The sequence below is a fragment of the Varanus komodoensis genome, unplaced genomic scaffold (assembly GCF_004798865.1).
Source record: "Varanus komodoensis strain SLA01 unplaced genomic scaffold, ASM479886v1 scaffold48, whole genome shotgun sequence".
NCBI lineage: Eukaryota > Metazoa > Chordata > Lepidosauria > Squamata > Varanidae > Varanus > Varanus komodoensis.
The window spans coordinates 1,699,646-1,711,999 of record NW_025336059.1 but is presented as its reverse complement, the minus strand read 5'-3'; the positions used below and the strand labels follow the sequence as shown (position 1 = coordinate 1,711,999).

The 12,354-nt window shown below is 52.2% G+C and overlaps 1 protein-coding gene across 4 annotated transcripts in view; it reads right to left on the bottom strand.

Annotated features, from left to right (window-relative positions):
- Window positions 1–12,354, bottom strand: part of NOC2L (NOC2 like nucleolar associated transcriptional repressor) — a 57,852-nt gene that overhangs the window by 24,761 nt on the left and 20,737 nt on the right. For all 4 annotated transcript variants that reach the window (XM_044445291.1, XM_044445289.1, XM_044445290.1 and 1 more), the window contains exons 12-14: window positions 7,098–7,209; window positions 1,192–1,305; window positions 129–230 (exon numbers count right to left, since the gene is read on the bottom strand). In XM_044445291.1, coding sequence (XP_044301226.1) covers window positions 129–230; window positions 1,192–1,305; window positions 7,098–7,209 — 328 coding nt within the window. The remainder of the gene's footprint in view (window positions 1–128; window positions 231–1,191; window positions 1,306–7,097; window positions 7,210–12,354) is intronic.

The following is a 12,354-nucleotide window of genomic DNA, read 5'->3' as shown; positions in this document are numbered from 1 at the left end:
CCTTAAGCAAGCACTTGCAAAACAACAACCAAAAAAATTAAAATACAAAGGCAAGGCCATAGACCATGAAGTACCTTTTTCCCCAAGACGTTAAAAAGTCCATCAAGCACCCAGACAAAGGTCTTTACCTGAAGGACAGCGGGAAGAGCCAATTCTGGAAAACCAATCATGTAGGCATGGCCATGGAGGTACTCCAAAATCAGGTCATAGAGCTGATCGATAAGACCATCCTGGCACACATATAAAGAGGCAAACAAATAATTAGTCCTTGAGAAAAAGGGTTAATGCTTAATGCAAAGCTCAGGTTCTGCACACAGAAGGTCCCCGAAGCAATTCATCCTCCCCTTCCTTCTCCTCAGCCCTGCCTGGCAGGGCTGGGAAATCTTCCCTCTGGACACCCTTAGAATTGTTGGCAGCTAAGTGCTAACAGTTCTGAGCCCCGCTTGGTGGGCAAACAAAGCCCTGTTTAGAAAGAGGCGGCAGGGCAGCAACACAGCACATGCTCCGAATGCCCCAAACCCCGGGTTCAAATCCCACCAAATCCAGATAAGGCCAGGAGAAAGCCCAGGAATGCTGCTGCCCGTTAGCAGACGGTACTTGAGTTAGATGCACTGAACTCAGCTTCCTGAGCCGCTGAGATGAAGAGAAGGTGAACCTGAAGCTCCGAGGAAGAGCTCTGGCCTATTACTTATTGTGGAGCCTTTCTATGCCACTGCATATAATAAAACCCCTAAAATAAACAGCTTAAACACACCCAAAGTGTGACTCAGGAACAGGCAGCTTCCTGGGTGTCTATGTAGTGTGTTGAAAGGGTGTTCAAGTAGGGAAAGGGACCTCTTTGGTTGTGGCACAGGAACTGGGTAACATTCTTCCAGGGCCCCGACTCCTACGTCGTTTAGCCCTAAAGAACGTTTTGTTCTTCTGAGCCTTTTTTAAAAAAAATCTCACTCTGGCATCACTTTTAATATAGTTCTAGATTACTTCATTCACTTCCAAAGTTCAGGCTGTGAGAGGCCTTGCTTGTGCACCCTGAGGGGGCTCAGGGAACACCAGGCGCGCCTAAGTACCAAAAAGGGGAGGGCCCTACAGGGAAGAAGGAACGGAAGTATCGGCACCCTACACTCCAATGGTCTCGGGAGATGTCCATCACCCGGTCCTCCAATAATACGCATTCCTCACCCCTGATCTTACCCGGAAAGCTTTTTCCTGCAGGTTGGCACTGGAAAGCTTCAAGATGACCGCGAAGTTCAGGGGCTTGGCACTCATCCGTCCAGGTTTCTTGTTGAAATTTACCTGCTGGAAAATCTGCAACGGACCAAGACGCATTTCCTGTCACTATAGCTCCAACTCTGCAGAGAGTGTTTTATACAGCAGTGGCGCAGAAAAGGAGTTTGGGGGGGGCATAATTTGGCCCTCCCAGCCCGCTTCCTCCCAGCCACTTCTCAGCTGGCGCTTCCCCAACTTTTGTGCCATTTCCCCCACATCCTTTAAGGCTGCGGTGCCTCTCCAAGGCGTGGGACCAGGAGCTTTCAGCTGAAATAGGACTAGCTGTTTTGGTCCTTGGTCCCCGCAAATCACTGGAATAGGCATCCACCAAGAATTTCTCCAAGACTGAATTAATACCTTGGGCTGGAGGTGGTGTTACATCCCATTACAGGGTGCCAGCAGCAAAAGCAGAGTCAGAAAGAATGAGGTCTCTGTTCCAAAGGAGCTTACAATATAAAATAGGAAAGCGGGAACACACAGGGCCAGGAGCTCCCTGCTTTTCAAGGAAGCCCTCTCCCAGCTAACTGAAACCATAACATTCGCCGAAATCTTGAAAAGCACATATTCTACTTTAAAAATCAAAGAAGTTGCCGCAGGAGCTTCAAAGCCACGCAAATATTACGATATATTAGATAAGAAGTTAAAATAGCAGCAGTTCCGCCATAGGACAGACAAACAGGAAATGCTGAGTCAAAAGCGAAGTTTTGCTTCATATTAGCCCTGTTCCCAGCCTAATGCTGGGAACAATAGATGGCAAAAGAAGAAGGGGACGGCAGAGAACGAGGTGGCTGGATGGAGTCACTGAAGCAGTTGGTGTGAGCTTGAGTGGACTCTGGAGGATGGTGGAGGACAGGAATATATACTTCTTATATATATATTTGCTTGGACTGGCTGTGAGTTGTTTTCTCTCAACTAAAACCTCAGTATTCAGGTTTGATTGCACTGTTGGCACTTTAAGATAAATAAGTGGGTTTTGGGTTGCAGTTTGGGCACTCGGTCTCTAAAAAGTTCGCCATCACTGACATAGGAGATCGTTGTGATAGGGGTTTCCAAGCTGCAAAGATAATTGTTCTCTTCCTATAATGCAATGGGCCAAAGCACTCACAACTCTTTCAATCCTGGGGCTGGGACCATACAGATGCCCCTGTAAACAGGAGCTATTTGTGCTGACGTTCTATCGCCAGAACTGTGAAATCCTTATTTTCATACGTCTGCACTGAAGTTGATATATTTTAATCTATACAGCCACGTTCCCCTTTTCTTTTTTCCTATTTTTCCTTCTGTTGATTTTTTAATACTAAAAAATAAGTTTTTAAGAAAGACCTGAAAAAATATTATTTGGACCATTTGGTCAGGTTTTGTTGAAGTTTCTTAGGCAACTGTATTTAAACATTTCGTACGTACTCAGTGAAAATGATATATTGACATTTGGCGACATTTCTTCTCTTCTTTTGTCCAAATGTTGCAATGAAAATAAATTAAAAATCATAATGTGTTATCCTTGCATTGATCGCTTGCATCGTTTGTTAATGCCTGTTTTATGATGGTCTGATTATATATTAATGAGCGCATGTGATCCAAACCCCTAATTCCAGGAAAGGAATGTCTTTCAGCAAACGTGTGCCTGAAACCATCCACCTGAGCTCACAAAACTAAATTTTACGGATCTCTGGCTCCTCACCTCCACCTGCTGCATGATGCTGATAGAATGCCATTTGATTGCTCCACTGTTCCTCCCTCCTTACCCCCATTCTGCGTCCCAAAGTCTCCCCTGGGAGTCTTAACAATGCAAGTCCCTCACATCCATCAACAACGAAGCTTCAGCTATTTAAAGTGTCAGCCGCGTGTGTCTTTCTAAGTGTCTCCCCGAACCTATCAGGAATAACCCTCTTTCCTTCCCACAACACCCTGGGGGAAAAGGAGACGGTTCTTAAATTGGCATGCCAGACTTGTCCCCCACGGAGGGGGGCGGGGGCGGGGAAGGCGATTTCCACATTATCTACCCACACTTCCAGCCTTCCAAGCGCCGGGACTGCATAAGGTTCCCGCTGCTGGAACGAAACCTTGTCAGTCCCCCACCCACGAGTAAGTTATAATAATCGAAATGCGGAGAAGGTAACTGAGATGATGGGGTACCGCCAGTGGAGCGGGAGCCAAAAAACCAAACGGAAGGAGGCCCCAAGCACAGGGCTCCATCCTGCCCCCTGCATCCCGCTCACCCCATTAGCCACGGTGCCGCCACCTTCTCCCGACCCGGCCCAGAGTCGGGGCCTGGCGCCCACCCCACCTTGACATGCGTCTCGCCCCTCTGGATCGGAGGAGGGGGAGAGGCCGCTGGGGGCAGATGCTCTCTGCGCCGGGGAAGCAGAAGCTGCTGTCAAGGCGCATCACGGATCGTGCTCTTCCTTCCAGTGGCAGAGGCCTGGGGAATTCCAGCACCTGGAGGGGCCGCACCAGACGCTCAAGCTGTCACCGCGACGGTGACAAGGGCAGAGGAAAGGGGAATTGGGGGAAGGGGGAAGAGCGGAGGAGAGGAAGGGGAGGGCCGGTTCTTTCAGTCGCTCAGGGTGCGCCTGCCGCAGGAAGGAGAGGAGAAGTGCCCGGGGCCCGATGCCCGGCTGAGTGTCTGTGCCCTCCACAAGACGGGCTGTGGGTACAAGGGAATGGTGTGCTGTTCCTATTATTTACGGGTGCAATCCCATGCACTTCTGGACACTTTTGGAAAGGTCCTACACTTCTTAGCGCTGCCCAGCCGATAGGACGGACGGGGGGATAAAGTGGAAGTAGGACTTTTCTTCTGTGTGTGTCTAGGATTGTGTCCCAGTTGTTAGGGAGAAAGGAGGGGGGTGACCCATACTTGATATGCCCTCTAATCTGCAGCTCTCTCAATTGGCGGATGGGGGCTTTAAGAACTGGAAGTGTCTAAATATCACGCCGCAGAAATAAGATGGGATCGCGCGCGTATTGGATGCATTCCAGGATCATGCTCAGGAATGGCAAAACATAAATCCTGAGAATGTGAGCATCCTAACAATACATTTTTAATGACATGCATTTTGATCACACAGCTAAGGTCATGTTTCTAGTCCTTATGGAGGTGAATATGGAGTCGGCAGCACACGGTGGAAATCTCACAACCCAGAGATGGCGATGAGGCTTAGGTGCAATCAACGTTCCTCTCAACCAGAACAGTCTGGGGTGAGTTGGTCTTGAGTGGACAATTAAGACCCACATGCTTTAGCAAAGATCTGCTCCTGATTTAAACTCCGAGGACTCCAGTGCTGCACTGATACAGATCCACGCAACTGCCTGAATTTTTGGGCTCTCCTGGGATGGTCATGACAAGCACCCCCACATCAAAATTCACCCCCCCCCCGCAACACACACACACACACAATGACCACTGGCTACCCAACCCTGCAAGAGGCACAGCTGATTGGAGGGCAAACTTTGTCACTCCAAGCTAGCTCTTTCTTAGCTGCCGGGCTTACTTTGAAGTAGGGATGCACAAGATTCATTGCCGAAGTACGTAAATGTTATGATCCCATGCCTTTTGCCTGCATGAATACTTTATTGCTATTTATGTTTATGTATTTTGCTTGGGGTTCTTCTTTAAAGTGTTGAAATGTGGTAGTTTCATTGCTGCTTAAACACACACACACACACACACACACCCCTTGTTTTTTTAAATGGTACTGCTAACCTCGCTGTGCTTGCTTCTTTGTACAAACACACCAAGCTGCTCAAGAGCCCTGATATCCTCCGCATAACTGTTAAACTAAACAAGCCAAACGATTCACGCCGCTGCCTCCCTCACAAGCTTGTTGTGAGAAGAGCCTGAGTGGGTGGACAGAGCAAGTCCTGAGTGCCACCCTGAGCTTCTTGGAGGGAGGGTGGAGGATTTTAAAAAGTCCATCCACACTGTTTTAATACAAAAATGGAGTGCTCTTGTGAGAAAGGAGAGATGCATCCACCGAAGCAGAAATGCTTAAGATGCATGCGTATTTCGAGCTGCTCGCACCCCGTACCATCTTTTTTTAAAAAGGGACACGCAACATGAACACGAACACGAACGAAGCACTCTGTCAGCCACGCAGGCTGCCCCCCCCCCCACTGCTGCTCCCCCTGCCCCAAGGTGGGTGAGCGTGCGCCCCGGCAGCATCGGATGTGGTCGGCGGCGGAAGCCGAGAGGAAAGGCTTGCCGAAACCGCCGGAACGGCTGGGCTGATACGGGCCGCCGCTGTTTTTTAATCTCCCGGAGGTTTAGAAAAGGGAAGGCACACAGCAAGCGAAGTGGGGGGGGAGTGGGGGCAGGCGGGTGAAAGGTGCTTTGTTGCTAAATGCGAACTGCAGAGCCCCACCAGAGCGCGAGCGGAGGAAGGAAGCAGGAGATGCATCCGTGTGCGTGCGTGCGGGGCGGGGCGGGGGGACTGCAGCTGAGAAGCCGCAAGGGCTCCGGGAGAGATGGAAGGGCTCGCCGGCTGCCACAGGGCCGGGAGGATGTGGTTTGCGAGCGGACGTTTGCAGCAGTATTAAAAAAAACCGCGGGAGCCCTTCTCACTTCCCTCCGATTAGCAGCGGGCCAAGGTGGCTTGGCCGATTCCCAAGCAGCGCCTCCCACCCCTCTTCCCTCCCCGGGTCACACCATCTGCCAGCTCCTCCTCGCTCTGCAGCCAGGCGGACCCGGGGCCTGGAGCTCCGGGGAAGAGCGAAGCAGGGGAGGGCAAGGGGAGCCCCCTGACACCCTCCTCTGGGCTGCGGCGCAGCGCAAGCAGCACCCCGGCTGCTCCTCACATGGGCTATGCAAGCTCCCCCCGCCCCCGATTCCACGTCCGACGGGGTTACGCAAGCCACCTCGAGTTCCCCGAAGAGGAAAAAAGACAGGATATAAATGCCCCGAGCAGGATGCGGCCAGGACAACGCATCTGGTGCTGGTGGGCCGGGTACCTCCGCAGAGCACAAAAGGTTGAAGCGGGGCACAGACATGGGACTTGAAGCCCGGGAGGCGAATCCAGGTCATGGGAATGCCCCAAGGGGGCCTTCCGGTTGCCAGGCTGGGGGCAGAAAATGAGCTTTGAGCAGGGCTGGGGAGTCGGGACCAGAACGCTGCAGGAAAACCCAAAAGCCAAAGACGGCGGCACGTTGTAGTGGGATGACCTCGCTGCCAGGAGGGGCACGGAGACTGGGCAGGGCCTCCCAAGGAGCGCCGGGGGGCCTGATCCGCCCTCCTGGACCGAGGGTTTCGACCACTGCAAGGTCCGTGAAGGCTGACCGGCGATGCAGCCTGCAGCTCCCTGCGGGGCGGAAGGACAGGCCAGGCCAGGCCCACGTCCAGGCGCCTCCCCACTTCAAGCTAGAGACGGACAGTGGCCCAAATCCAGTATCTAATTGCCAAGGTGCCGACATGGGGAGTTAGTGATACCTTATGGGGACATAATTTAGGGCAGGGGTCAGCGACCTGCGGCTCTGGAGCCACACGTGGCTCTTGAATCCCTCTGCTGCGGCTCCGTCGCTCACAGCTCCCGATCTGCTACACGTGGGGCACAGACCCCGATCTGCGACCCGCACCCGCACAGCACGGCCCCCGAACCCGCCGCACAGCCACAGGCTGGGCGGAGTTGAGGCTCAGAGCCAGCAAGGCGACCAGGCCCGAACAGGCGGAACTGCGACAGATCTGCATTCTTCCCACACTGATTCCCTGCCTCTATTTCCTTGCCCTTTTTTGATCGTGCTCCCTGCCACTGGATTTTAGACTGCGAGCTCCCTGGGGCAGAGACCTGTCCTCTTGTACCGCATAAGAGGGAGTACACACAAACAGGCAAGAAACTCACCTCCAAAATGAAGGGCAAGACAGGAATGAAGGTCCCGGTGCTGTCAGACAGCAGGGTGAGCGCCTGGACGCAGTGCAGGCGCAGAGGGTAGAAACGGGTTGTGGGCACCAACCTTGGAGGGAGAGGGAGAAATGGTGATTACACACGTGCAAGAATCCAGACTCGGCTCTGCCTTCAGAGGTGTCCTTCGCCAGAGCTAAAGTGATTTGTTTGGATCTAGACCCACATGCGGTTCTAGACTATCTGGACCCACATGTGGTTCTAGACTATCTGGACCCGCATTTGGTTCACCAAGTGGCCAACTAGCCTCCTGCAGGGAACCCACAATCAGGATGCGGACACACCCCCACAATCCCCCAGTGTAGTGCCTCCGATCCCCCAGTGTAGTGCCACCAGGACTAGAAGCTTTCTCCACAAATTTGCCCAGGCACCTTTTAAAGACGTCCAAACCAGCGGCCACCTCATGGAAGTGTATTCCGCCTTTTGAGAACGTGCTAGATAAGAATGGCTTCCTTTGATCTGTCCTGAATTTCTTGGCTGTCAGCTCTGTGGGAATTCAGACCCCTTCAGGTTTCAGTCTCATGCAGAGGGGGCAAAGGCCCCCTAACCACATTGTCCACAGCATGAAAGCTGCAGCCCTGAGCGAACGCTGGTGCAGTGACGAAGCCACATCAACAAAAAACGGTTGCTAATGAAAAGAAAAGCAGCACAGGAGGAACTTGTGTTTCTTCTTCTGTTGGAGGACCATTTTCACCCACATTAGCCTGCCCAGCCATTTAGATCAGCAAGAGACGCCCCTGCCTTTGCCCACCTGCTGGAGGAATCAGGCAGGCACCCACACAAGGCAGGGCCTTTTCTGCAGTGGCACCGCCCCATTATTATTCTTTCTTAATTTTACATCTCTGCAACCAGTTGCCTTTGTGGATCTGCCAGGCCCCATCACTGCAGCTTTTAGGAAGGTGCTGGAAATGGAAAGAACGTGTAATGGGAATGCTGCGGTTTATTTTCTGATGTACAAGTTCTTTTCCAGTATCTACCTGCTTCTTGGAGATTAACACATGGTCGGCACCCAACAGATTCTCTGCGCCTTCTGGCAGCTAAAAGACAACCCTGGCAGGATAAACACTCACTTCCCACAATACAGTGGGCTGAAACCTTATAACACTTTCAACATTTGAACAGGTGGCGCATACACGCCATCTGGAAAGGGTAACTATGCGGATATCTGGTCTGCTCTCTGTGAAGTTTATGGATTGTTCTTTGAACTCCGCTATTTTCCTATGAAGTTCAAATCCATGGACCCACTTCTTCCCTTCCTGTTCCTCTTTTCATTTGCTGAATTTTTAGAACAAGAAAGTGAAAGAATAAGGACCCCAAAACATACTGTTTTCCTCTGACCCCCTGCTAATATATTTGCTGCCATTGCTGTTTTTACGGCGGTCTTACCATTTTATTGTGTTTGTATTATTTTTAATACCACATTACTTTTTATTACATGTTTTATTATTGTACTCTGCCCTGGGAGGGATCCCGCCCTGAAAGACGGCCAAGAAATATGTTACATAAATATACAGACAAAAATTGGGATTCAGACGTCCTGTACAAACCACTTCGAGATTTATGAGTCGGGTCTCAATTCAACATCTGTCCACCTGGGGTCGCAGGCAGGCAGCGGCCTTCACCGCATACTGCAAGCTGCACTGTATCGAGACGCAGCCTTAGTCCACCTAGCCCTGTATTGTCAACACTGACTGGCAGCAGCTCTCCAGGGAGATGGCAGGCCGGGAACTTGTGACGTTCTGCATGTGAAGCAAGACCTCCTGGAAGGCTCTTTTTAATACTTTCCTGGAAGGCTTTCTTTTTAATGCTGCATTTTAGCCAGTATCACCACGATGCTTCTGCATTGATGCAACTTATAATTTTGCTGTATGCGAATTTTTGTTTGTTCGCTTGTTCATTTTTAAAACTTTTTCGCCAACCACCCAGGGTGCCTCAGCTACTGGGTAGTACAAAAAGGGAAATACATATAGTTCAGTTTGAGAGAAAAACTAAGAGGCTCCAGGCAGGGTCACAAAGCGCAGGTGAAGCAGTAACCTTGCTGAAAGCTAGCGCACGAAGAGCTGATCGGAGCTTTCAAACTGCACCCCATGCCCAAGTTCCACCGATTCATCAATATAATATAAAGAAGCTGAAATGAAATGGAGACAAAAACTGTAAAGATGCTGTGTGGGGGCGACCTAAGGCCAACCGGGGTTCGTTTCACCCATGAGTGAGGACTGTCAGCGGTAGGAGATCCCTCCGGATTTCTGCAGGGCCTCCACCTATTCCTTCTGCAAAAACCGCTTTCAAGGGATGTGGGAAGCGATTCTGGGTTCGAAGAAGAGGAGGGGGAGGCCAGGATGCCAAGACGAGTGACCCTGAAGAGGCTGCAAGTTGATGGGCCTCAGATACAGTGGGAAGGCAGCTTACACTTGCTGATGAAGAGGCAGCCGGATCGGGCATCATTAATCTGTGGAGGTCCAGGCCTCAGGTAAATTGCAGACACTCCAAGCAATTGGCTCTTGAGCAAGATGATCGGCCTTGAAGGCGGAATACTGGTGATTTGAGTTTGGAAGGGAGGAGGGATCTTCTGTTTGGAACCAGCTTCCTACCAATAGGCCACAATTCCTTAATGGCTAACTTGCTCCTTCTGCTATTGATTCCTGCGATTGCCTCATTAGTACTTCAAAACCAGGCTTACTGGCTTGTATTCACATAATAATAAAGCTCGGCCTGAGAAAGGCACTGTCTGCCTTTACCTGGAAGGGGAAAGAGGAGGGGGGCTCCCACACCTTCCTGGGGTAGCCAGGTGCCCAAGCAGGTGTGCCACCCCTTTCTGCCTTTGTGGCACTGGAATGCAACCTCCAAGAGCGTAACAGATCGGAAGGAGAAGTCAGTTCAAGGGTTGCTATCCCAGAATAACTGTTCTGGTAAAACAGCCATGGAGAGCTACGGCAGAGTGTAGTCATTTCCTTTTAATTCACCCCTTTCCCAAGACCCTCATACATTTAAAGTCATTCCGTGATCGCCGTCCTGCTTCTGAGAAGCAAATCCCAGCAGCCCACCACCCCCGGCTCCCCAAGCCTGCCAAGACGACGACGTCTGCCGAGATCGTAAAAACTGAAGGGGCCAAGAAACTGCATCAGCCGCACCGTATAAATCACATGCCACCCCCTCAACCTCCCCTCCCCCACCAAATAGTGAAATAATTATCACTGGATCCATTATGGAAATAAATCTACTTTTGCACACAAGACCTGGCAACCGGCAAAGGGGATGACGAAAACCTTCTACAGGAATTAATTGATTGGGGGATAAACCTGTTAAAAGGTATAGATTTACTGTAAAGGAAGGCGGTTCATTTCAGCACGCCTGGCCGTATGACAGCTGGGCTTAAAACTTTCCTGTAGCAGGGGACAATCCGGGAATGAAGGATGTGCCAGCCTGTTTGGCACCCGCCCGCCCGCCCAACCAGCAGAAACAGGCAAGGGTCGGGCTGTTGGCTAGGTCCCTTTTGGGCACGATCGGGGCAAGCTGCCGCCGCCGCCAAGAACAGGTTTCGAGAAATCCGTGCACTCCCGTATCCTTGAACTCATGGACCCAGAAATTCACCCAGATGCACCCTTTAAGCGCTGGCATCAAGGGTGGGCCAAGGGGGCCCACTTGCAAGCCCAAGCTGGCTCCTCTCCCTCCTGCGCCCCTTCACGCCCCGCAGCCGTCTTGTCCAAGGGACTGCAAAGCCCTGATTTTATGTAAATGTTGCATCTCCTGAGCCCAGTGCGTGCAGAGAAGCTGTTGTCATCTCCAGGACACAAGCCACAGATGTCCTTGACTGGAATACTAGGACAAGGGTGATGAGAAGGACAGAGGAGGTGGCAAGTCAGGAAGAAGCAAAGGGCAGGTACCAGAAAGGTGCAGCAGGTCCTGAAGGGAAGGCAAAGTCAAGGAACAGGCAGGAGTCGAGAGAAAAAGGACGGCGCTGCGGGACTAGAGGCAGATGCCAACTCCAGGCTGGCCTGTCAATGGTAGGCAGGGCTGGGCACCTGCCAGGGGTCCACACCCCGCCAGGGGCCCAGTAATAAGGGCCTCCAGGACCAGACCTGCGCTTCCTCCTCCCCCACGCACCCACCCAGCAAGCAAGTGGGACGACGATGAAGAGGAGGAGCAACGGTCATCGCTGGCGATGGTGGTGAGGAGGCTGGGGCTGTGGAGGGCATCTTCTCAGGGACCCCCAGAGCCTGGAGCCAGCCGACCCTCAGTGGTCACTCCCCATCCACCCTGACAGCCTGAGCCACATCTGGATAAATGGCCTCAGCAGGAACTGCAGTGAGCTTTCGTGAAAGTTCCAGCGTCAGTCATCCTTGCCACAACTCTTCAGCTGCGGGGGGGGGGTCAACACCCCCCTGCAGGCCAAGGGGAGCCTGGCTACCGAGTTCACCGCAAGGGGCTTACAGATGAACAGCAGGACGGAGCCACAAAAGGGATCGCGGGGCTGGTGTGCTGTGGCTCTTCCCAGGAGCACAGCCATTGAACCGGCCCAGGCTCTCGCTTTCGCCACTGTGCAAGCAGAGCTGCCAGAGCAAAGAATGGGCAGCGGGGTGCCGTGAGGAAAGGAAGCCTCGACAAGGCGTCTTCTAATGAAAGGATTACTTTTACCAACCCCGCATCCCTTGCTGTGATTGCAACTGAAGCCGAACGGAGGAGGAAACGCCTGGTGAAAAACATTATTTTGCCCTTCAGCTGTCCCCTGCGGCGGAAGCAGAGCACTCCACCCTTACAGAAAGCGCAAATGGGTCAATGGTCACCGGATCCCCCCACCCCCAGTGGAGTTGCTTGGGATGGTGGCTCATTGGCAGGACACCTGGGCTTGCCTGGAGAACATCTGGGGTCGCATCCGTTTTATTATTTATTTTTTGAAGGGTAGGAACATGGTGGGAAAGACCATTTCTGGGTTTAATCCCCAACATGTCCAAGCAAAGTAAGGGGGAAACCGTAAGATGTGGAAGAGTTATGGCTACCGCTCACTGGAGAGGGTACCTGGAATGAGTCGCAACTCAACCCCGGGAGGTGGCGGAGGCCCCGTCGGTGCGGCTGTTCAAAGACAGGCTGGACACGCACATGGCGGGCATGTCGTGAGTGGAGCCGGCTGGAGCCGGCTGGAGCCGGGGGTCAGACTAGATGGCCCATGAGACCCCTTCTGACTCGCTCCGTTTCTACG